A 24,765-nucleotide genomic window follows, 5' to 3' on the forward strand; every position below is an offset into this window, starting at 1 on the left:
ATCAATCTTCTGCAATAAGACTGGATTTATAATTATAATAAAATTATGAAATATTGTACCTTATTTATATTTATTTTATTTAGGTACAATCTTATTTATCAATCATTTGTTTTTTTAAATGTATTTTATTAACTATATTTTAAGCATCGAAAAAATTATCTATTTATCCCTTATTCAATTTTAGAAATACATAAGTCCAAACATGAAAATTGTGCGCTACAATAATTTCCAAATAATAACCTTACCTCTTTTCTTCATCTAAGAGTATCTCTTCAAAAAAGTAGCGAAGTGGGTGTGGGTGGCTGAAAACTTTCGACAACTCTCCCAAAAAATTTGCCAAGGCAAATCAAGTAAATTTTCAGCAGTTTCATTTATTTTCCATGGCTACACTGCTACGGTTACGGAGCCAGAGCTAGAGCTCATACTCTTGTTTAAGTCTCAGCTACCTAGCGTCTGCCTTTAGCTGCTGTGCCTGCTAGTCCACCCTCCAAAGCAGCTTCTGGCTCTACTCCCTCTCAAGCTCATCCTCTTCCCGCTTCTCCTGCTGTTGCTGTAGAGATCCTCCAACGTCGGTCCTCACCATCTTCATTAAAAGTTGTTCCTGCGCTGCTTGGCGCAGTTTTCAATTAAGCCAAAAGCGCCTCTGGCTATGCAATGCATTGATTTCATTTCATTTCAGTTTTCATTTGGCCTAATTGCAAATTAGCTTGCCGATTCTCTACCCAGATGCCTAGCTTCCTACCGCTAGGTGCTGCTCCCACTCTGATTCTCTCTCTATATCTGGGTTCTAACCCCCTCTGGAGACTCTCTCCATACACCCCCTGGAATAGACTCTTTATTTCCCCTCTGGATACACTCTCCACTCTGGAATACACTTTGCTTTTCCCTCTCCGTCTCCAGCGAACTTCTGACTCTATTTTTTGATGGACAGGAAATCGCTTGGCCAGAATCAATTAGAAAAACTGTCAAAAAATAAACCTCCCCGAAAATCGAAAAACTCTTTGACAAATGAACAATTTTCCATGTCAATTTGCCATCAAATGTCAAATCTAGCCAGGAATGAAGAGGGATATGTGCACATATGTAGATATGGTAGAGTGCGTAAAGGTGGAGGAGGTGTGCACCCATGTCTGCTGACAGCTTAGCGCATAATTTAATAACAATAACACCTTCGACTTCCCCGCTCCCTATCTCTCACACTCAGTCGTACTTTGCTCTGCTCTTTTCCCCCCCTCTCTATCATTTACTTTGTTGATCTTTTGACATTTACGTTGTCTTGTTGTAAATGTCAAATGCGAGAGAAAATGGTTTTTAAATCGATTTAAAGTTTGTGTTCGTTTTTTTCGTCTTTGCCCTGAAAAGTATCGACTTACAAATGAGGCGGAAGCAGCGGAGGGTGGGGAAAAACCAGGGTATTAAGTGTCGTCCGAACAGATGTGTGAGGGATGGGGCAAATGCATGGCATTCAGAGCGGCATTCAAATTACATTCAAAAAAATAACTTAACCCTTGGATGAATCATACCTCATCGGTGGGGGTGTAGGTTAGGTTAGGTTGAGGCGGCTGTCGGGGATTGTCAGAGACCCGACACACTTAGGCCGGTTTCGGCCCATTGTGATACCGCATGTTTCGCTCCCTTCTCTCCCGTGAGACCCTATTTTATCCATTATCCCATCCGGATGCCCTTATGAAGCCAGCGATCCGTCTGGGACTTATTGTAGACATGTCCGAAATGTCATTTAGAAAAGGAGAGCCCAAGTATTGGAGTCTCCTTCTACTGAGAGCCGGGCAGGAGCAGAAAAGGTGTTCCACAGTCTCCTCCTCGTCCTCATCTCTACAGCTTCGACAGAAATCGTTATAAGGGGCTCCCAGCCTGTTTGCATGTGTGCCTATTAGCCAGTGTCCCGTAAGGGAGTTGTATGACTGAGCTGCACCTACTCCTACTGAGTTTGCAGAGCTCATCGGTGCGCTTCCTATTTATGTTAGGCCATGTTTGCCGAGTTATGCGACATAGTGGCACAGTTTGCCATCTGTCATTTGTAAGTTTCTTAAAATGTTCTTTTATTCTGAGCTTGCAGGTGGCCATTGGCATACGAATATCCTCCTTATCATTGAGAAGGGGGATTGTTGTTCCAGCTCTGGCCAGCTCATCTGCTATACAGTTGCCTTCAATGTCCTGGTGGCCCGGGACCCATATTAGGCTGATGACGAACTGATAAGCCATCTCGTGAAGAGATTTGCGACAGTTCGCAACTGTGGCCGAGCTTGTCGTAATCGCATTCAATGATTTGATTGCAGCTTGGCTATCACTGTAGATGTTTATGTAAGTCGCTTCAGGGGTTAGTTCCTGAAGACAGCTCAGAGCTTCCTTTGATCGCTATGACCTCCGCTTGGAAGACACTGCAGTGATCCGGGAGCCTGAAGGAGTAGCTTATATTCAGCAGTTCGGAGTATATTCCTCCTCCGACCTTGTTGTCAAGCTTTGAGCCATCAGTAAAAATTTGAATGGCTTCCTTTGGACCAGGCGGTCCCTCAAGCCAGTCGTTTCTGTGAGGGATGATTGTCTCAAAGGGGGTATCTGTATACTCCCTCGGAACGCAGTAGTCCGTTTTTGCAGGGACGATGTTGTTTCCATTTAGGATGGATGCATGGCCGGTGCGTTGTGACACCCATTGGTCGGAGTCTCTGAGACGGATTGCTGCCATTTCTGCCTGCTCCTTACCTGCAAGTTCAGGGCTCTGCAGGCAAAGTATAGCATTTAGCGCATCCGTTGGCGTTGTGCTCAGAGCTCCACTGATGCTTAAGGCTGCAGTTCGCTGCACCTTGCTTAGTTGTTTTGTGATGGTCCCCTTCGATAGGGCAGTCCACCACACTGTGACTCCGTAGAGCAGTATTGGTCTAACTATTGCTAGGTAGATCCATTGGACTATTCTTGGGTTCATGCCCCATTTTAGCCCAATGGCCTTCTTGCAAGTGTAGAGGGCTATCGTAGCCTTCTTCACTCTGTCTTTGATGCTTAGGTTCCAGCTGAGCTTTTATCAATTACCAACCCTAAGTAACTGGCACTGTCGCTGAAGGAGAGCCTGCATCCGTTTAGTATTGGGGGGTTGAGGGGCGGGATTTTGTATTTGTTTGTAAACAACACAAGTTCCGTTTTAGAGGGATTAATTCCCAGTCCACGCGACTTTGTCCATTCTGACAATCGTGCGAGCTTTGCGGTCATTAGTTCGCAGAGTGTTTGAGGGAATTTTCCCGAGAAGATAATGGCAACGTCGTCCGCGTATGCTACCACCTTGCAGCCCTCCCCTTCCAAGTCACACAAGATCTTATTGACGGCTATGTTCCATAGAAGGGGAGACAGGACACCGCCTTGCGGGTGCCTCTGTTGACATACCTTGACTGAGTGGACGATCCCATTGATGATGTCACTGTCCTGCATGTGAGCAATTGATCTATGAGCATCACCAAGTGACGATCCACCCCAGGTCAGTCAGTGCCTCTGTGATGGCTCCCGGTATGACGTTGTTAAAAGCTCCCTCAATGTCTAGGAAGGCGATTAGGGAGTATTCTTTGACGTGAAGAGATTTCTCTACCGCCGAGATTACTTCATGGAGTGCCGTTTCCGTGGATTTCCCTTTTCGGTAGGCATGTTGAGCGCCTGACAGCCACTGAGGTTTAATGGTTTTCCTCAGCTGCAGCCCGACTAGTCTTTCAAAGGTTTTAAGAAGGAAGGACGATAGACTTATTGGTCTGAAGTCTTTTGGGGTTGTGTGAGAGGGTTTTCCTGCCTTGGGTATAAAGACTATTTTAGCCTTTAGCCAAGCGCGGGGGATTTTTCCCACTGTCAGTATCTTCCTGAAGATACTTTGCAGCCAGTTGATGGCCACGTCCCCGGCTTTTTGTAGCTGAGCCGGAATGACTTGGTCCGGGCCAGGCGATTTGTAGGATTTAAAGCTGTTTACTGCCCAGCTTATATTCCGTTTTGTGAGGATGTGCCCCATCGAGGTTTCCGGGCCTTCACTTGGGGTGTCTGCCGGCTCGATGGTCGTACACCCAGGAAAGTGAGTTTCGAGAAGAATGTGTAGGGAGTCCTCGCTAGAGTTTGTCCACGTACCATCAGTTCTCTTGAGATATCCCACCGAGGGGGATGTTTTGACAGGACCTTGCGTAGCCTTGCGGCTTCTGACGTGTCCTCAATTTCGAGCAAAATTTATGCCAAGAGGCCCTTTTGCTCTCCTTGTTTCTTTTTTGTATAGGGTTAGCTTACTTTTGTAATTTTCCCAGTGCGCTACCTCGCTGCTGCTTTTGGCTCTGTTAAAGAGAGTCCTGCAGTCTTTTCGGAGGGTATCTATATGTTTAGACCACCAGGGGTTTCTTTTTCCCCTCTTGGTTTGGTCGAGGGGCAAGCTGCCATGAAGGCCTTATTGCAAGCTTCCGTGAAATTGTCCACAAGACGATTAAGATCGTCTTGTGTATCCGGGCATTTTGGGGCTAGGGGAGTAATTCCTCCATTTTTGCGCTATACGTATCCCAGTTGGTTTTTCTTGGGTTTACATAGCTAGTGGGTATGGTGCTTTCGAGCGATAGGGTTGTCTCGATGTACCTGTGGTCGGAGAAGGAGTGGTCCTCTAGGACTCTCCAACTTTTATAGTGTCTAACAGTTTGTGAGATAACAGAGTGAGGTCAATAACCTCTTGGCGGTTTTATAATGAAAGTGGGGTCATTACCCCGATTTCCAATAAATAGGTTGGAGTTAAGGATGAAGCTAAAAAAGTGACTCACCCCTTTACATTTGTATCCGAGCTCCCCATTGGGTGTGGTGAGCGTTGGCATCGCAGCCTATTAGTAGGCTTGTGTCCGACCTCTCGCTATCGCTGACAATCTTGCGAACGAGGTCACTGGGAGGATCGCTTTCCTCATGAGCCATGTAGGACGACACCAGGTTCAGGCGTGTCCCTTGTAGCTCTAGGCTGGCCGCCGTGTTGTCGCCGTTGCTAAAGTTGTGGAGCAGAAAGATATTTAAGTGCTTTCTTGCTAATATGCAGGTTCTTATTTTACCTTCCGTTTGGGCTACAATTAGGTTGTAGTCCTTTTGTCGCTAATCCACAGACCCTGCCTCCTACCACCCAGGGCTCTTGGATTAGGACTATGTCTCCTCCGCTCGCGACTAAGCGGAGTATAAGAGCAGCGGATGCTGCTTTACAGTGGTGGAGATTTATCTGCAGAAGCCTCAGAGACTTCATTAGAAACATTCTCCACCACTGTTATATCGGCGTCTGAGTCGTCGAGGATGTCGTCCCGACACATCGCCTCAAAATCGAGCAGCAGCTCCGTCTCCGAGGAGTAGCTCTCTAGGGCCGGCTCCGGCTCCGGGTCTACTTCCGGTGCCTCGATCTCCGAGGCAACGTCCTGCTCAACTGGTTTGTTGGCAGAACGCGCCTCGGCCGCTGCATCCGACTTGTAGACCTTCATGGTCACCGAGCTGAACCCGAAGTTGAGCTCTCCCCTGGCTGCCTCGATCGGGGCTAGCGATTCCTTGTTCAGGATCACTACCGCCTGGTTTGTGGGGCCCTTTGATGCCTCCACTTTAGCCACCTTCCAGTCTGAGGTTGGCAGTGTGGGGTTGCATCTCTGCAACATCGTTAGGATCCGCTCGGGCTCCTTGAAAAGTGGCCGGTACCCATATACGGGCTCTTGGCCTACTTGGCACCTCGCTCCAGTCTACAGCGACGAGCTTCGCCCCTGCGTAGACCTCACCGATTTGCGCCACCGCAGCTTTGTATAGCTTCACGGAGCGCTCATCCTCGCAGGCTACCACTTTTATATTTCCCTGGAACCATCCCATGTCCTTGCAGACTGGGGTGGCCCGGGATCCTTCTCTAGAAGCTCGAAGCAGCGGTCGGCCAGTGCCGCTTCCACCCACTTCCATTGGCTTCTGGGTATTTTCCCCTCCGCGCTGCCTTTATCGAGAACGCCTATCAGCGTCCTCTCCTTGGCAATCTGCGCGAAGGATACGTTTGGTAGAATCCTGGATCGCTTCGCGGCAGGTCCGGGCGTCTCTTGAGAGCGTTGCCTCTTCTGTTGTGCGGCCACCTTCTGTGGCTCCACACTGAAGTTGGGCAACACCGTCGAGGCCCATTCTACTTTTTTCAGCCAGTCTGCTGTCGGACTGACTTCTTGGCTGGCGTTCTGCCGACGGAGTATGTGCCCAGCACTTCTCTTTTCGGCATAGCTATACTTTTTGGCTTGGACGCTGGTAGATGGCAAGTCCTCACCCGCCGCTTCACCGGAAGGTTGGGCAGCCGCAATATTGCTTAGCTGCCCTACCATGGTATCAGTTTTGGGTGTTGACTTTCCACCCATCCCAGGTTTGGGATGGGATCCACCCGGATTCATACCCGCGTCCTTCACCGTGCAGGTCTTTCCTGGGTCTGAGCGGATCGGGCCAGGCCTTTGGGCCGCTGCCTTCTCCCGCTTGGGATTTCTCCCTGCAGGCATTTGGGGAGTGCCTCTCTCGTTTTTGGTTTTGTTTACAATATTTAATGATTTCTCCATATGGTTCCCACGAGCTGCAGAGAAGGGGAACGGTCCACCCCGGCAGAGCTCTGCGTTACCCGGGTAAGGCATAATTAGAACAGGGGGCTGCCAAATCCCTGAGCTCTCCGTTCACGACTGGGCTAGTGTTTATACCGGGCCCCCAGCCAGGCTGACTCTTGGCACGGGTCGAGTGACACCTTAGTCCGGCCCGGTGTGAGGTGAGTGTTGGGGCTAGGATGTGGGTAGGTGTTGTGTAGGGATGGGATTGTGTGAGCTACTTAATGAGAGGCGGCACCACAAGCGCATCGTCAGTGTTGCTGCGTCGCGAACACCCGCTGGCTGTCCGGGACTGCTTATTTCGGTACTCTCCCTCAGAGCCAACTTAGTTGATGCTCTTTAGGATGCCCGCCTATTCACAGCTGACCTACCCACTGGGGTAGGCCGTTCGCTATCCGCAACCTGCGACCCGTCCGGTGGCCTCAGCTAGGCCCCCTCTGAGCCACCTCAAAGCCCAATAGGATCATCGGACCTGGGGGGGTGTAAAAAATAAAGGAAAAATTAATACATTATTTTATAAATAAATAAAGAATTGCCGAAGGAAGACCTCTATGAAGGGCTTTTCCACCCACACACCTTTTCACCAGAAGATGAATGGCTGCAGGGGCACTCGAGACATTTTCTAGCAGGTTCCATTAGGAAAGGTCCTGCCAATCTTTCGCTGGCAATCTCTAAGCCACGGAAAGTCCATCCAATGAACCATTAAATAATTGCTAATGTGTTCACATCACACAATTTATGACCAGAAAGAAGATGCTCCGCTTCTGTGGCTGGCTCTCTCCCATCCCAAAATGTCATAATTTTCGACACATGTCGCAGGCCAAAAAGGAAAAGCCGCAATGAGGGAAAACTGTGGCGTGGGCCTAACAAATGAAAGGCGGAAGGAAGCTGACAATTGACGGCCAAAAAGTCGTTGGAACAATAAAAAAAAATACAAAAAAGGACCACTGACACAATGCCTTTTGAGAAATGACAGAACGACTGAGCGCCGACGACTGATGATGGCGCCCCAAGGCGACCTTCAGAGCGGCTTTCCCTCACACCCCATTCTGTTGCCACAAAAGTCAATTACATAATTACTTTCAAGCAATTTCCCAAGAAAAATAATAAGAAAAGATACAAAATATAAAAGGAAGCATTAGGTAGGCAACTGCCTGCTGGTGTCCTTTTTTTCACATGTGCCGCCGCCTGACCCTTGACCCTCGAACGTACCCCTGTGCTGTGCTGTGTGTGTGGGCCTAAGGCTACCGGTTGGCTTGTCAGTGTCACTGCCCCTTCCAGTGGCGCAACCGCACCTCAACCGCACACCACACACCACACAATCTTCTTCTCTCATAGCTAATGATGCCTAATGTGGAACCTTTTCCCTTCTCCTCTCGCTCAATGGGAAAATTTATGCGGCCAAAAAAACGCATTGGACGAGAATTTGTCTCGTTTGAAAATTACGGCATAGACCGTCGTTTTTTATAGTTCTAACACAAATGGGGAGGGAGGGTTCCTGAAGATGGGATGGGAATAAAAAGACCACAGGTGCGGCCTGCTGTTCTGTTTCCCTGGGAACACAGCAGCAACATTTGGGCACACAGCAGCAACATTTGGTGGTTACGGAGAATGAGAATGCTCTTACAGAAGGGTATTTCGATGTTCTTGGGAGATTGCTCAGTCAAGATTGTCTGCGAGATGATAGAATATCCTATGATTGGATCTTTGTCGTGTAATGGAGTCATTTTTAAGTGCCTGTAGATTGTGCCTGTAAATTGGGGAAGATTCTAAGAGAGATATTCCTTTTGATAGAATAAAAATTATGTGTTAATTTATAGAAAATGTGGAAGATTTTAATCATTAATGATCATATTAGTATGGAAAAGCATTGGCAGAGATAATAGATGCATTTTATACCCAAATGGAGAATCATTTAGTGGAGTTTTTATGGAAGTTATGCTTCTTTTTCATAGAGATTCAATCAACAGTTAAATTTATAAAACATATAATATTTTATCTGTGTAAAACTTGTAAAACTTGAATACTTGGAAGTACTTTATTTCCTACTTATTTCCCTCTCGAAATTTTTATACACCAAACCGTACCATTTTCATACACATTTCCAAATACAGAGCATCCCAATGTCGCTTTAAATACATTCGCATAATTGTATCTCCCACTCCTCATCTGCTCCACCTTTTTTTACAATCCATATTTTATTCCTTTCTTTTTTTTTTAATGTTCATTTTGTTTGGCCACAAAACTTTCAACTTTTAGCGCCACAAGTTGTCACCATTTGGTTTTATGGAAAAGTCATAAAATCATTTGAATAAACAAACCCAATGCATGGCGAATGGGGAGATTCAAGGGAAAGTCCACTCTGAATATCCGACTACTGGGGCCCTGAATACAGAGTTAAGCGGCAGTTTTTCCAGTGACCCTTTTTGGCTTTTTCGCGCTGGACCTGGTCCTGGCGTTGGCTGTGTTCTCGGCTTTGGTCAGTTTTTTGTTGGTACCCTTTTTATTGGAGGTATATGGATTTTGAGAGTATTTTCGTGGGTATATAAGTGTGGCTTTGTGGATTAATTTCGGAAAAGATCCTTTCTCTAGCTTCTATAGGTCGGAAGTTCATAATCGGAACCTTTATAATCGTAGTTTCACAGGAAAGTTCTTTGGAAATTTCAAGCAAAAATGCATAATTTATAGATTTTGTGGTCTCTTTATATTATATTTACAATGAAAATACCATTTAAATATCATTCTTTAGGGTATCCATTACTTCGAGCCCCCAAAACTGTGTCTCCTTATCTTTTTTTTGCATATTTATTGACAGCTTTTACTGTTATTGGACTGGGTCTCAGTCGAACGGCGTTGACACGCCCCCTGCTACGTAGCTGCCTCCAACGTGCAGTAACATATACAATTTGCATTAAAATTACTTTGATTACAAATTGGTCGGCCAACCCCCCGTGGATTCTGTCCGTCCGTATGTCCGCCATTCAAAGTCGCGGCGGGGCGACAAAAAACGCACTGTACGCAAATCCCTGGTGCACTCTTTGCAGTCGAGGAATTAAAAAAAAATACGCGTATTTATGCGCAAAATATTGTATTTTTAAGGATTATTGATTTTATTTGAGCAACACGGAAGTGCAGCAGCAGCAGATTGCCAGGCATTTTCTGTGTGTGTGTGTTTTCATCTGTTTTTGGTGCGAAGTGGTGGGAAAAAATAAAACGGGAAAACGCTGAAAATAGCATTCAGGGAAACGTGTTGGCGAAACGCACACAAAAACACACACAGTCAGACACAGAAAATGTGCATTTTGTGCATTGTTTAATTATGCAAAATGTCGACAAATTCTTGTCACAACAAAAGCTTAGTGAAGTGAATCTGAAGTTAAGGTAAAAAGTGCACAACAAAATAAATATCACCCACAAAGAAAAAAAAACAGGAATTTGACTGGGATACTGGGAATTGATTCTTGTTTGTAAGAAATTAATGATTGTTGAAAGGAAATGCTGATTGCAGATATGATCCTTAGGAAGAGCTTATTCTTATTAATAAATACAGTGATAATTATGGTAATGGTGGGTGGGGGGTAATCAATAGTAATTTCTACAAATGTTTGAGATGCTTTGGAGCTGTGTTATTCACCAATAAAAAAAGGGCATTGCCAAGACTATAAATTAATTAATTATAATACAGCCCTAACTCTCTCAAGTTTACTCCACACTCAAGTTGATTCACAAAAAAGAGGAATAGGAAAAGTAGTAGAAATAATTGTAGCAGAAATAGTAGCAGTAGTACAGGAGGTCGCCGTAGAGTATTTTACGGAATGCCCCACCGCACTCAATATTCCATTCAGATGCCAAAATTAATATCATAATTTCGAATAAATTACTCATCAATACACCACATCCCACAACCCTAGCGCCCGCTGCCAGGCAACAGCCCAGACGCACAGAGAGAGAGAATGTGCTGCATATTTGTGCTTTAAGTTAACACCACAATACCCCAGCACCCACCTAGAACTCCCCTTCTACAACCCAAAACGATGCAATTTTCAATGCATAATTCATTTGCCCAAACAAATTGATTGGAATGTGTTTATGCGCTTTCCTCTCCCTCTCCCATTGCACATTTCAATTCTCGGGCAGTCAACCCAAGCAACAACAAATTTGGGATTTACCTATAGGGCTACCCCCAGCCACATGGAAAAACAAAACAAAATGAAATGCAATGGAAAAACAATGCGAAAATTGAAAATTCTCCATAAAACCCAAAAAGGAGAATGCACTTAGGGGGTGGGAGGTAGGTAGTGGGTGGTGCACACGTCGCGATGCGTTTGTCGCAATAATTCACCGCAAATGCCGCAGCGTTCAAAAGTAATTGAAAATCGTAGAAGTGGAAGGAGCACCCGAAAAAAGGGGACCAGAGTGCATTGCTGACCACGCCCACAGACCATACGCACAGCCCAAAGAGTGAGGAGGGAGGGGGTGAGAGTACACGCTGTATCGAAATTGAGCAATCAAAGAGTGGGAGAGGCCGGTACGCTTTTAGAGTAACTGTCCATGTTCCTCAAGGACACGCAAGCCAAAAAAAAGTTTAAGGCAATCCAAAAACCGCGACCGATTTTCCCACGCAAGGCATACGAAAAACTTTGATGAGCAGCCGCTCATTGAAATGGCATTTTCACTCTCAACCATTGCGCAGCCAAGTGTTTTCCCATCGTTAAATTTTTCGTGTACTGAAAGTAATTGCAGGGGGCACGTGCTGTGAGCAAATTGCAGGAACGGGAACCCTAGAGAACAGGCAACTTATTGAGACATATCCATTGCGAAGGACATGTACCTAGAGGGTTGTAGGGGGTAGGTTGTGGAACAGGAATCGAATACCGTGTCCTGTGTATGAATGTCTCCCCTGCGGCTTTATGAATTATGCGACTTTCAACTACGGCGTAGATAATGTTTTTCTCTTTCCAAAACGAAACGTAGTTTTTTTTCTCTTTCTGTATTGTCAGGCACTTGAAAATGGTAATGGAGTTTCCAGGGAAGTGCTGTTTACAGAGGATCGTTTCTCGCTTTTTGTTATTCCAAATTTAATTAAACAAACCTGACAACAAAAGGGAGCAGAATGAGAGAATGAGCAGAATGCTGTTCCCATTTTGAGGGTTCAGAAAAAACTGGTTTGTCGAGAGCAAAAATTAGTTTGAATAGGGATTCCAGATTGCCGTATGCTTGAGGTGCCACTCAAGTGCTGCATTATGCAATTAAATCAGCTAAAAGTAGATAAATATTTAACAAAAGCCAAAAGGAACCCTCGAGGGCTGCCATGACATGTAAAAGAAGACCAGTTTAGGGAGCTACAAAGAGGTGGGCACAGAGAGACTGTTGAAAAGTATAAAAGGGCAGGAGAAGATCATTGAACATGGGAAAGAGCTAAAGGAGAAAGAACTTCACTTAAAGTTCCACTTAAACCACACAGAAAATATTTCTCCTATCATCCTTAAAAATGTTATGTATATTTTTCCCAAAATTTCATTAAATCTTTGGACAAAATTTATTTATACTCTCCCCTCCGAAATTATTCTACATTTTCTGAACATTATTTGAACTCCGACTACTGGCCGAAAAAATTTGATTAAATGTGTAAAAAGGTAGATTCAAATTTTGATGCAAATCCCCCATGAAATTTGTAAAGTAATAAATATTTTGGATATGTACAATATGTATGTGCAAAAAACTAGCAACATTTTCTTTCCTATTTTTTTGTGTGTGGTGTGTGGACTTGGATAAAATGTGCAACACTCTATCCAATTTGTAAGCCGTTGCTGTGTAAACTATGGTCCTACGGTTGGTTGTTTACCTGCAAAAACAATATTAATTAATGAAATACTTGACGCGCGTTTCCCAGCTGCTAGTCGTAGTATTTTTTTGTAATTTTTTGGCGAAAGAAAATACCAGCGTGTTTTACTCTCTTTTCTCAGTTGTTTGTTTCCATTGGCATTTCCATATATCCCATCCATCCATCCATCTACACTTTATCCCTTGCCCAAAAAATAGGGAGAGTGAAGGGAATATACACAAAACAGTTGCAGAGATTTCTGAAATACTTTTCCGTTGTTGTTGGATGGGATGTGCCCAGACCACGTTATGCATGGAGAGGGAGAGGGAGTGTGCAGGGCTCTCCCATGCTCTCCACGTCTGAATGCCTTTTCCGTTTGCTATTTCAATTGAAATTTGCTTATTGCAAAATGTTGTTCTCCATGTTGTAGCCCAACCCCAACCCCCACCACAACCTGCGCCACCCAAAACATGCAAACTCTAAAGAATTTCTAGTGCATTGCAAATTGGCATTGAAGTGCAAAAACCCAAACCCACACCCAAGCCCAGAGACTACTCTACAATGATGCGGCGATGCGCACAAGTATTCTGCGAATTTTTGTAATAAAGTTGCCAACAAGCAGAAGTTTTTTCCCTAACCCACAGGAAAGGGAGCTATTGAGGGGTAAAGCGAGTCTGGAACACCAACAACAACAGCTTTGGGTAACGAAAGTTAGCCCAGAAATCAACATCAACATAAAGGTGGTTGAGCAGTCTATCAGGGCATCAAACGCGCGATAACGGAAATAAACTTGCGTAAAGTTTTACAGAAATCGATGAGTAGGGGGAAGAATTCAAAATAATACTAAAATACTAACTAGTATTAGTTCTACCTGGGGAATACTCTCAGGTATTTGTATCTTAAGATCTGTAGATATGGGCGGGAAGGGATTAGTGCAACCAAATCGTTTGACTCATGTTTGTTGCAGCTCTCCAATTTCCTGTACAAAAAATAAATTGCTGGCAAGTGCTATATATTCAAGAAAATAAATATTTCGAATGGAAATTCTACATTGAAAGTGATCCACGTTGACAAAGAATGCGAAATATGTGGATATAACATTTAAAACATGTTTTACTACTTCAATAAATGATTTCTGTGATACGGGTATGAGTAAATTATTCGCATTTGCAAGCTTTAAAATAAATGTTTTTTAGGGACCATCTACCCAAGAACATATCAAACTTTTTGTACTCCTGAGAAGTCTCATATTTTATATTGTGATCAGTTTCCGATATTCGGATATCATATGTTGATAGCTAAAGAATTTACCTCCTTATTCTCCAATAATGTTTCACCTGAGTATCACTTTTATAATCATTCAAATGCCCTCTGCTGATTAGAGTCCCTCCCCAAAACCACTTGAAAGCAACCAAATGTCTAGCCAGAACATTTAGCAACAACAGATAAGAAAAATGTTTCAATTTCTTATCAAAACTTACTTTAACTGAAATGACTTTATTGATTTTTTTGCTTCTTTTGCTTTTTGGTTTTGTGTTTTAAATGACTGTTCCTTTTTTTTGTGCCACGCTTCAATGAAAGTTTTCGCCAAATGGCAGAAAGCAAACGTTTGCTAATCCAAAAACTAATATAAAGTAGAGCCAAAAGTAGCGCATAAATATCCAAATTATGAGCAGCTATGAAGCTCATGTGCACGACGGGACTCTGCAGATGTGGAGCACCATGATGACGGATGACATAGTCCACCCAATAGAGCAGCGTTTGACGTGCGCTCAGGGGGCGATCGCGGTAGAGCGAGGAAAAAGCTTTCACCGCTTGATTGTATTTGGGATTCTCCATAATATCGAGGATAGTGTCACGGAAAGTCTGCTCCTCGAGAGCGAGGAGATTGAGAGACAGTCCAAAGCCCTGGCTGACCATGGCATCAGCATTTCCCGGTTGATCACCAAACACTGGAAGGGCTAGCATGGGTTTGCCATGATATTGCGCCTCGGTGACGCCTCCCTTGCCCGCGTGGGTGATGAACAGTTTGATCTTGGGATGTGCCAGGATATCGTCCTGTGGCAGCCACTTGGCGTATAGAATATTCTCCGAGATCCCGGGGGTATTCTCCAGATCGTCCCACTTCCAGAGGACCTTCTGCTTGAGTTTCGAGATGACATTAAACATCTTTAGCACGGTGTCGGGTTTGATGTGCACCGCCTTCACATTGGAGCCGAGGCTGAGGAGAATGGCGCCCTGTGACTCAGTGGCGCCATTTAGAAAGTCTGCGATATCCTTGGGCAGAGGATCCGGTTGATCCTTGACCTGTATGCCACCAATCTCAATCACACCAGGCACATTGGGTCGAATGGGTCCCTCACTGATGCCATGGGAAGCAAAGAAAATCAGCGAAATATTTTTGTGCAGATCCTCATATCGTGGCATCAAGGGATCATCGCCATAGAGGTCTCTATAAGGTAATAAATTAAGTTGGGTTTTTTTTTAGTTTTATTTTCCTTTTACTCACTTGTAAATTTTGTCATTATTTTGCTCAATCAATAGCGTAAATATCCAAAATCCCACAAACGCAAATAGGTTCTCCAAACGCTTGCAAATGGTCATCGTTTGACCCTTTTCCACGACTACATTCATGTCTGGTACATAGGAAATTTCACTGGGATTTCCCAGGACAGGGCCGAGCAATGCGGGTGGATTGGAGAGTGCCACTATTTGAGGCACCTTTAACTTGTGGGCCAGCGACAGCTGCAGGCTGTTCATAAAGTAGCCCAAAATTACCAAATCAAAGCGATTGTCCGAATGCTCGTAGAGATCCTTGACCCTTTGGTGCCGCAAGATGTCCTCCATTTTAGCAAAGAGCGGTTTCATGGAGCCCATGGCCAAGAGCATGGAAATTACGGCATTGCCGGTGTCCCGCTTCGCCATGCCCGCCACAAGGGCGCCAAATGACTTGCCATCCGCCTCATCGAGTGGCACTTGGATATGATTGATGGATGGGTGAAGAAGCGGCGGCTTTAGCGCAGTCACCACGGTGACATTGTGTCCGTTTTCGGCCAAGATCTTGGCCATGGACATTTGAATGACCAAATGCGATGGGCTCAAACTGGTGAAGAGTCCCAGAATATTGGCAGCCTGGCCGCAGCCGGCCAGCACCGCCAGTAGGAGCAAGGGAATGCCTAGCGATTGTACAGCCATCTGAACACGAGAGCAACTGGAAGTCAACTGATCTTGGGGAACTCTGCGCAGGTGGCCGGTACTGGCTCTCCCTGTTACGGAGTGCCTTCTATGATAAGCGTTATCAGCTAAATGGGCTATCAGCCAGTCGGTTGCTACGAGGTTTAATAGTTTCTTAAGCTTTCGTATGTCCCAAACACCAGTTGTTGGACGAAATTAAAGCAAAATTAATTCTGCTGCTGGGAAGTGGGACTCCAAACAAATAAAACTCACGATGATAAGCATTATCTGTCATTGACACTGGGGCAATACTTTCTTTCTCTCTCTCTCTCTCTCTCTCTATAGATTCTCACGGTCTAAGGAGAGCATAAAATGGAAATAATATTATTTCACAACGGGAGGATCATTAGTTGGAGTAGATAAGTCTGCACGTAATAATAATCGCAATCATATTTAAGGCAGTCTTTCGATAAGCCAATCTTTGTTACCTTCATCAGTCAAGGTATTCCCAATTATTTACAATTTTTCAGACGCTGATATAATCAACTGAATGATAACATAATCAATGTAGACTTTATCATGTGGCAGCTGGAAGTGCTAGTTGTACTTGGCGATGTCTTTTTACATAGAGTTATGCCAGAGAACCGCCTAATCATCAACACAATGCAATTTGCAACTATGGGGTGTATATTTTAATGATTTGAGTGAATTTTTGATTGGAAACAATATTTTAATGGATTTCGAACTTTTTTTCTGAAGTTCTTTGCACGCTATCCCTTTTTGTTGTGTTTTAAACGGAGATGTTCAACAGGTTTTTCCGCATTGCAACAATGTATAGAGAGTAGAGTAGAGTGTGCACAAGCGTGATGAATCAGCGGTCATTTGAATCTCATTAATTCCTTAGTTCATACTTACAATCATTTCCTGGGCAGCGATTAAGAGAAGCGAAGAGATAAATGGTTGAGGCGATCCAACATGTTTGATCATCTGTGTTGGACTCGAGATCAGCTCGAGCTCGAACACGAACCGTAGATCGTAGCTGTAAATTCTGCACTGTGGATTCTCGGTAGCATGAAAACGAGTTTAATCAGCTAATGCTCTGTGTATTTATAATTATTACTTTTTATTACTTAATTTCTTATCTCATGTTTGCCACAATCTATTTCTTTCCATTATTAAAATTATTTATTTATATTTTTCATCAACAAGAAACCTTTTTGCATTGTTTTGTTCAATTAATTTACTTAAATATACCTTAATTATGTAGTTTAAAGAGAGTTTGGAGTATTTTCACTATGGATTGTGCCTATCCGTTGGCAGAATGCTCAGAGGAGTGTCGCAACAAACTCCTACTCCTCACACTTTACTGCTTCTTGACCTTCTTTGACTTCGAGGAGAGCTTCCTGATGATGAACTTAATCACAGCCTTTGTCAGCAGCAGCAAAACAACTACAATGATGGCTAAGATAGCGTAGATATCCAAGTTGTTGGCTGCTATGAAGCTCATGTGCATCACGGGACTCTGCAGATGGGGCGCTCCATGGTGCCGGATCACGTACTCGGTCCAGTAGATGACCGACTCCCGGGCAGTGAGTGGACGATCGCGATAGAGCTTGGAGAACGTGGACACTGTCTGGGAGTACTTAGGGTTGGAGAGGATCTCCTCGATGCCCTCGCGGAAGGGCTGCTCCTCGAGGGTTAGGAGATTGAGAGTGAGGCCGAAACCCTTCTTGACCATCCCATCGGCATTGGCGGGCTGGTCCCCAAAGACGGGAAGGGATAGCATTGGTTTTCCGTGGTACTGGGCCTCTGTGAGGCCTCCCTTGCCCGCGTGGTTGATGAACAGTTTGATCTTGGGATGGGCCAGGATGTCGTCCTGTGGCAGCCACTTGGAGTAGAGAATGTTGTCCGATTTGCCGGGGGTATTCTCTAGATCCTCCCACTTCCAGATTACTCTCTCCTTCAGCTTTGAGAGGACATTGAACATTTTGTGGACGGTGTCGGGGCTGAGATGCTTTCCCTGCACATTGGAGCCGAGACTGAGGAGTATTCCTCCATTTGTGGCATTGGCCAGGAACTCCTCCATGTTCTGGGGGAGTGGAGTGGGCGTATCCTTGATCTGAATGCCACCAATCTCAACCACACCAGGGACATTGGGTCGCACGGGTCCCTCGCTCAGTGCATGGGAAGCAAAGAACACGAGGGAGGCGTTCTTCATCATCTCCGAGTACTCGGGCATGTTGGGATCATCGCCAAAGAGTTCTCTGGGGGAGTGAAGAGAGAGATTAGTACCTTTTCTGGGGGTTTACTGCTTTTTTACATACTTGTAATACTTTTGGCTGCGCCTCTCAATCATTCTAGAAAACAATTTATAGCCAAGGCCCATCAGGTATCCGCTTAGACGCTGTGTGAAGCTCATGCCCTCTCCCTTTTCCACCGAATCATTCATGCCGGGGACATATGACAGCTCTTCCGGATTGCCAATGAGGTAGTTGAGCAACGGGCCTGGGGGCATAGTGGCCAGCACGATTAGTGGTGCTTTGACCTTCTGGGCAAAACCCATCTGATAATCGTTCAGGGCAAAGCCCGACAGAACCAGATCGAATCGGTTTTCCTTGTTATCATAGAGATCGCGCACTCGGGGATCCTTAAAGGCATCCGCCATTTTCTGTGACATAAATCCCATCTGTCCGAACATGCGGAACATGGCGTAGAGCATATTTTTGTCATCGTTCCTTGACATTTCCGCAAAGAGATCGCTTAGGTATTGGCTCTCCTCCGCGCTCAGCGGTACGCGTATCACGTTGATATCCTTGTGGCTAACTGCCGGCTGCAGAACAGTCACCACTGTCACATTATGTCCCCGCTCTGCGAGTGCCTTTACAGCCGACATTTGTATAATCAAGTGCGAGGGACTTAGGCTGGTAAATAGACCCAAAATATTGGCGCCCTGACTGCCACTGATAAGTGCAGCGACAACAGCTAGCAACAAAATTCGCACCATATCGACGTGTGGGGAGCAAGCAGCAGACTCGAGGCTCGACAACTGGCAGCTCTGGTTATATACTGAATGAATTTTGTGTTCCTGAGACTTTAGGTTTGCCGCGATAAGATGTGATAGTTAAAATAGCACAGCATTTCGCCATAACTATTGTACATTTCGTGGTGGATTTTTCGTTTATATTTCGATTGATTGTTACCCCAACAGAGGGACACACAATCGTCGCGTAGCGAGCAAGAATATGGCAAATAATCTTACAAAAGATTAACAAAATGTTTGAGACGATAAGCGGCATTTTCTTATCAAACTTTCGGGTGCACTTCCAGCACGAAATGGGCAAATATTATTGCGAAATGAGTTATCATTACCTATCACAACATTGAAGCCGCATAATCGCGTTGAGGGAGCTCCTTATCGTGGCGCAAGCAAACCTGATTAGTCATCCAATGTCAGCGCCGAAATTGTTTCAATAAAAAGCAGCGCCCGTTGGGGCACTATCAACAGTCCGCCGTTTGCTTTACCCCCGTCAATATGGTGCAGAACGTTACTCGAATCTTGTTTCTGGCTGTCGCCGCCGTCGCGCTTATCGGTGGAAGTGAGGCAGCAAATATTCTGGGTCTGTTTCCCAGTTTAAGCCCCTCCCATTTGATCATTCAAATGTCAGCAGCCAAGGTGTTGGCGGAGCGGGGACACAATGTCACCGTGGTCACCGTACTGAAGCCAGCAGTCAGCCATAAGGACATCAATGTGATACGCGTGCCCCTGAGTACGGAGGAGTCGGCAGAGATGAGCGCCATCATAGAGAAAATGTCAAAGAGTGACAACAAAAATATGCTATATTCCATGTTCCGGATGATCGGACAGATGAACTTTATGTTCCGCAAAATGGTGGATGCCCTGAAGGATCCGCGAGTACAGGATCTCTATCAGAACAAGGACAACAAATTCGATCTCGTACTGTCGGGATTCTTCATGAACGACTACCAAATGGGCTTTGCAAGGAAAGTGAACGCCCCTCTGATTGTGTTGGCTACCATGCCGCCAAATTTGTTGCTGAACTACTTGGTAGGCAATCCCGAGGAACTCTCGTATGTCCCAAGCATTAACGATTCCGTGGAAAAGGGCAAGGGACTGTCCTTCAAGCAACGCCTCGGTGGCTACGTCATGAGCTTGGGCTTTAAGGTGTTTGCCAGAATGACAGAGAACCGCAACAAAAATACATACAAGTAGGTGAATCAGTAGTAAACCCTCCAGAAAAGTTACTAATCTCTCTCTTCACTCCCCCAGAGAACTCTTTGGCGATGATCCCAACATGCCCGAGTACTCGGAGATGATGAAGAACGCCTCCCTCGTGTTCTTTGCTTCCCATGCACTGAGCGAGGGACCCGTGCGACCCAATGTCCCTGGTGTGGTTGAGATTGGTGGCATTCAGATCAAGGATACGCCCGCTCCACTCCCCCAGAATATGGAGGAGTTCCTGGCCAATGCCACAAATGGAGGAATACTCCTCAGTCTCGGCTCCAATGTGCAGGGAAAGCATCTCAGCCCCGACACCGTCCACAAAATGTTCAATGTCCTCTCAAAGCTGAAGGAGAGAGTAATCTGGAAGTGGGAGGATCTAGAGAATACCCCCGGCAAATCGGACAACATTCTCTACTCCAAGTGGCTGCCACAGGACGACATCCTGGCCCATCCCAAGATCAAACTGTTCATCAACCACGCGGGCAAGGGAGGCCTCACAGAGGCCCAGTACCACGGAAAACCAATGCTATCCCTTCCCGTCTTTGGGGACCAGCCCGCCAATGCCGATGGGATGGTCAAGAAGGGTTTCGGCCTCACTCTCAATCTCCTAACCCTCGAGGAGCAGCCCTTCCGCGAGGGCATCGAGGAGATCCTCTCCAACCCTAAGTACTCCCAGACAGTGTCCACGTTCTCCAAGCTCTATCGCGATCGTCCACTCACTGCCCGGGAGTCGGTCATCTACTGGACCGAGTACGTGATCCGGCACCATGGAGCGCCCCATCTGCAGAGTCCCGTGATGCACATGAGCTTCATAGCAGCCAACAACTTGGATATCTACGCTATATTAGCCATCATTGTAGTTGTTTTGCTGCTGCTGACAAAGGCTGTGATTAAGTTCATCATCAGGAAGCTCTCCTCGAAGTCAAAGAAGGTCAAGAAGCAGTAAAGTGTGAGGAGTAGGAGTGTGTTGCGACACTCCTCTGAGCATTCTGCCAACGGATAGGCACAATCCATAGTGAAAATACTCCAAACTCTCTTTAAACTACATAATTAAGGTATATTTAAGTAAATTAATTGAACAAAACAATGCAAAAAGATTTCTTGTTGATGAAAAATATAAATAAATAATTTTAATAATGGAAAGAAATAGATTATGGCAAATATGAGAGAAGAAAATAAGTAATAACGAGAAGGGACGTGTGAGACGCTTCTTACGCGTCACAACTTTTATACCCGGCACTCAGTACTACATCTGCAACTTAGCGGTTATTTGTAAAATTTTAAATTTTTTCTTCATCTGTCATCTACATAAACAACACTACTCACGCCAACACGCTCCTTTAGCTCGCCACCCTCCCCTAGAGCCACAGACTGCAGAGTCAGGGCAGAGACGCGGTAGAGGCAGAGACCACAAACTGCGCGAAGCAGAGTGTGAATGAGAGAAAAAACAATGTAAAAAACAAATATAAGCTGCGGGACGGGGTGGGTTTGGCCACTGAAAATTAATTTCTTCATTGTGGATATAATAATGATCCGATCGTATCCCAATTTGGTGATCTGATAGATATGGTCCTTCCCTACGGAATAGCATTTTCTTTTATCTTCAAAATTGTTGGTTTGGGAGGTTTTCGCCTTTTTGCGGTGGCGGGGCTAATTTTTGAAATACACTGGTTTCAGTGTGAGCATTCAGCAGTCTGGAGATAAAAATTTGGTGGCTCTAGCTCTTATAGGCTCTGAGAACTAGCCGACAAACAAGACGGACGGACGGACACCCGGACAGACGGACGGACAGACAGGCATGGCTCAATCGACTCGGCTATTGATGCTGATAAATTGAACAAAACAAATCAAAAATGTATACAAAAAAAAACAAATGATTGTCAATCTAGTAGCAAGAAGGTTTGGTTACCTAAGCCTAACCTAGTAGCAAGAATGTTTTTATATAAATCCCTGTGAATCAGTTTCGCTTATCAGAACATGTCTCGGCCGTTTTTCGATTAAAATGTTGTTCTTATCGACGCGCGCTCAAGTATTCCCCTATTCCCTACATTGCACCAAGCATACCCCACAACGGTATTTCCCCTACGTCAGAAAGATGTAAACAGATTTATCACCATGAATCAATATATATTTCATTTGGCGCATACCATTAATTTATTCGATTATCTGCCGCTTAAAACCCTTTTCGTACCCCGTGCCCCCCTGCACCACATTATCATCGTCTATGTGCCAGCCTTTGCCTTCCCCTTGCCCTGGCTTTTCCTTCAGAACTAATGGTTTGCCAAGTGCGTGACGACGAAGGAGATGTAGGAGGTGGAAGCAGCAGGAGCATGAGCAGGGACAGCAGCAAGTAGGGGATGATGCCCCTGAAGGGCGTGTGCACATTTTCATACACATTTAATCGTCTGTCTGCCCTGCAAATTCTTAATTAACACGCACAGGGCACAACCACATCCACATCCACACAGGGCCCACACATGCAAATAAATATTTATCGGCTCTGTGGCGCGTAACTCACATCATTACCGTCGGCAGCGGCGGCGATGGCCTCGCCCCATTGTGTGTTGGTCACTCAGTTGTTGTCCGAAAGAAGTCCCATCCCCCCAACTCCAACCCAAACCTTAACCCCAACCATCACCCCATCCACCATGGACTCTGGACACTGTCCGCAGACCATTCATCGTGCATGTCGTCGTCGCTGTAAACCAAAGCCCGCATTCAGCATTTCCGCTGACCGTGTCCTTTGTCTCGTCTCCTCGTCTGGTTTAATTTTTGCCATTGAACCTGGAATTTTGCCACCACATACACCCGTACATATTTATAGACATACATATGTACATATGTATGTACATCCCTCCCTCATGTACTGGTACTGTTTTGATCTGTGGATCAATTTTGATTTGATCTGTAAAGAGTTTTCTTTTATTCGATTGATTTCAACTCACAATTGTACATGGGTGATGGATGTAGGAGAAGTTATGGGAATACAGTAACAGAAATCTATTGTCTTGGGAAAGTAATTATGTATATTCTTTGAAGGATGACATTTCCTGGTTGCGGAGACAAATAATGTTTGAACTAGGGGCAGTAATCTGTAGGTTGCTTTTTGAGGAATATAAAATAAATAAAATTAAACATTAATTTTTCCCTTCGAATATTCAAGAAAAACAGCTAAAAGAAAGATAAAAATCGTTTAAATAGTTTAATTTGTATATTTAATGGGTAAATATGATTAATTAAAAACATTTAAGCATAAATCAGCCACATTTATCGGCAGTCCATAAACTATTGCTTATAAAATCGATTTTTCGATTGAATAAAGTTGATTGTCAAATCGTTTAAAACCCTTTTAATCCTTACTTATGTACATATCTAATGTCGGAAAGTAATTTTCCTAAACCAACAAAAAAATAATTAGTTCATTTATTAACCTTCTAATATAATTAATTATTTCATCGAAAGACTGAAAAAGATCGATTTTTTCCACAACCCTTCCCTACCAGTACTTTTTAGCTTCTTTGCTCTTGAAGGTCTTTTGCTGGCACCTTTAGATGACAGTGACCAATACAGACAGCTCCACCTAATAGTAAGCAAAAGTTTTGGATCTTGAAAATGTATATTCGCATATTTTCCATGTTAACAAGTGTTGGAGCTCCAATCTACCCTGCACCACGATGATATGTGGATGGATGGAATGTTTACAAAATTCCAACAACACTTCAATTTTAATGAAGAACACGTTGGCAGTATACCCGGGATGACGGCCCCACCAAAAGTAAATGTCAAATATTTGATTAGCCCGATTAGAAGGGTGTCCCCCGAGGAGTGAGAGGGGACCCCACCACCACTGACCCACATGCGATGGCAGCAGCGATGGTGCCGCAAGGGTTGTTCTTTTTCTACCCCCAAGAATACTTCATTATAATTCTCGCTCATTAACCCATGTTTTCCATGTGCGTTTTCGGTCCCCACTCTTGCTGCTGCTACCCCAACATTTCCAGGACGAGGGACTGACTGGCTAGAAAAAAGGAGAAAAACACTTTTCATAATTAAGCATTGTAATTTTTGTGTGTTTCGCCTTCTGCTTTTGGGGGGTTATCCGCGGTAAAGGCTTCATTTTCACTTTGGTTTTCGATTACAATTTTTGCCCTTCCAGTCTTTCACTTTCCTACTCCTCTGCCAGCCCTTTTCCTGCTTCGGTTTTTGGCAGTAAAATAAAAGTTTTTCCTGTGATGGACACATGATTGTTGTCGGCCTCACCCCTCTATTCATATTTCATTACCATTTAACTAAAACACTCATTCATATTTTCTTCTTCTAGAGACAAAAAGCGAGAGTCTTGCCCAATCGATTGACATTATTTATTAATCGTCGCATTATAATTTAGACACTGGGGAAATTTGTTTGAGACACTTGTCAGCTGTGGGGAAAGGGTACCAAGGAGACTGTTCTCCCCCGCTGTTGAGGAATTTTCAATTAGTGCAACCGAAAAATGTCAACTTGGTTCGCTTCCCCTCCCGCTCCCCCTCCCCGTACTCCTAAACCCTTTCCAAAAGACAGGAATTTTCATAATTATGCATTGGGTGAGAAATTTGTTGAATTTTACATTCGTTGTGCAGTAAATTTAATTAGAAAACAAAACTTTTTCGCACACACATGCACGGAGAGCTTATGTCATGTACCAGAAATGTACTCAAAAATACCTCCCCACCACCCTCTGCAGCCTTATTAAAGGGTAGCTGCAGCTAAATACAAGTTTCACAACAGAAAATGTCTATAATTTTCCCTCTGTGTGTGTGTGTGTGTGTCTGTGTGTGTGTACATGGCAACGAAAAGCTGTCGTACCCACTCCACTCCCGCTGGCCTCGCTCTCTCTCTCTCTCTCTCTCTCTCTCTCCCTTACTCTGCTCTGAGCATTAGTTATTACAACC

The 24,765-nt window shown here is 44.7% G+C and overlaps 3 protein-coding genes across 3 annotated transcripts; 1 reads left to right on the forward strand and 2 right to left on the reverse strand.

Annotated features, from left to right (window-relative positions):
• Positions 1-13,759: 13,759 nt before the first annotated feature.
• On the reverse strand, positions 13,760-15,647 carry LOC117902353 (UDP-glucuronosyltransferase 1-7C-like). Its single transcript, XM_034813664.1, has 2 exons — positions 14,927-15,647; positions 13,760-14,869 (listed from the first exon to the last, which is right to left on the reverse strand). Exons 1-2 carry the CDS (start codon positions 15,610-15,612, stop codon positions 13,915-13,917), a joined length of 1,641 nt encoding a protein of 546 aa, XP_034669555.1. The 5' UTR covers positions 15,613-15,647; the 3' UTR covers positions 13,760-13,914.
• A 1,214-nt stretch (positions 15,648-16,861) lies between these two features.
• LOC117902355 (UDP-glucuronosyltransferase 2B15-like) lies at positions 16,862-18,624 on the reverse strand. Its single transcript, XM_034813667.1, has 2 exons — positions 17,916-18,624; positions 16,862-17,855 (listed from the first exon to the last, which is right to left on the reverse strand). Exons 1-2 carry the CDS (start codon positions 18,593-18,595, stop codon positions 16,955-16,957), a joined length of 1,581 nt encoding a protein of 526 aa, XP_034669558.1. The 5' UTR covers positions 18,596-18,624; the 3' UTR covers positions 16,862-16,954.
• Positions 18,625-19,096: 472 nt separating this feature from the next.
• Positions 19,097-20,888, forward strand: LOC117902354 (UDP-glucuronosyltransferase 2B15-like). Its single transcript, XM_034813665.1, has 2 exons — positions 19,097-19,818; positions 19,880-20,888. The coding sequence occupies exons 1-2, from the start codon at positions 19,124-19,126 to the stop codon at positions 20,778-20,780; spliced, it is 1,596 nt and encodes a 531-aa protein (XP_034669556.1). The 5' UTR covers positions 19,097-19,123; the 3' UTR covers positions 20,781-20,888.
• The last annotated feature ends 3,877 nt before the right edge of the window (positions 20,889-24,765 follow it).

This window comes from Drosophila subobscura, chromosome U, assembly GCF_008121235.1.
Source record: "Drosophila subobscura isolate 14011-0131.10 chromosome U, UCBerk_Dsub_1.0, whole genome shotgun sequence".
Taxonomy (NCBI): domain Eukaryota; kingdom Metazoa; phylum Arthropoda; class Insecta; order Diptera; family Drosophilidae; genus Drosophila; species Drosophila subobscura.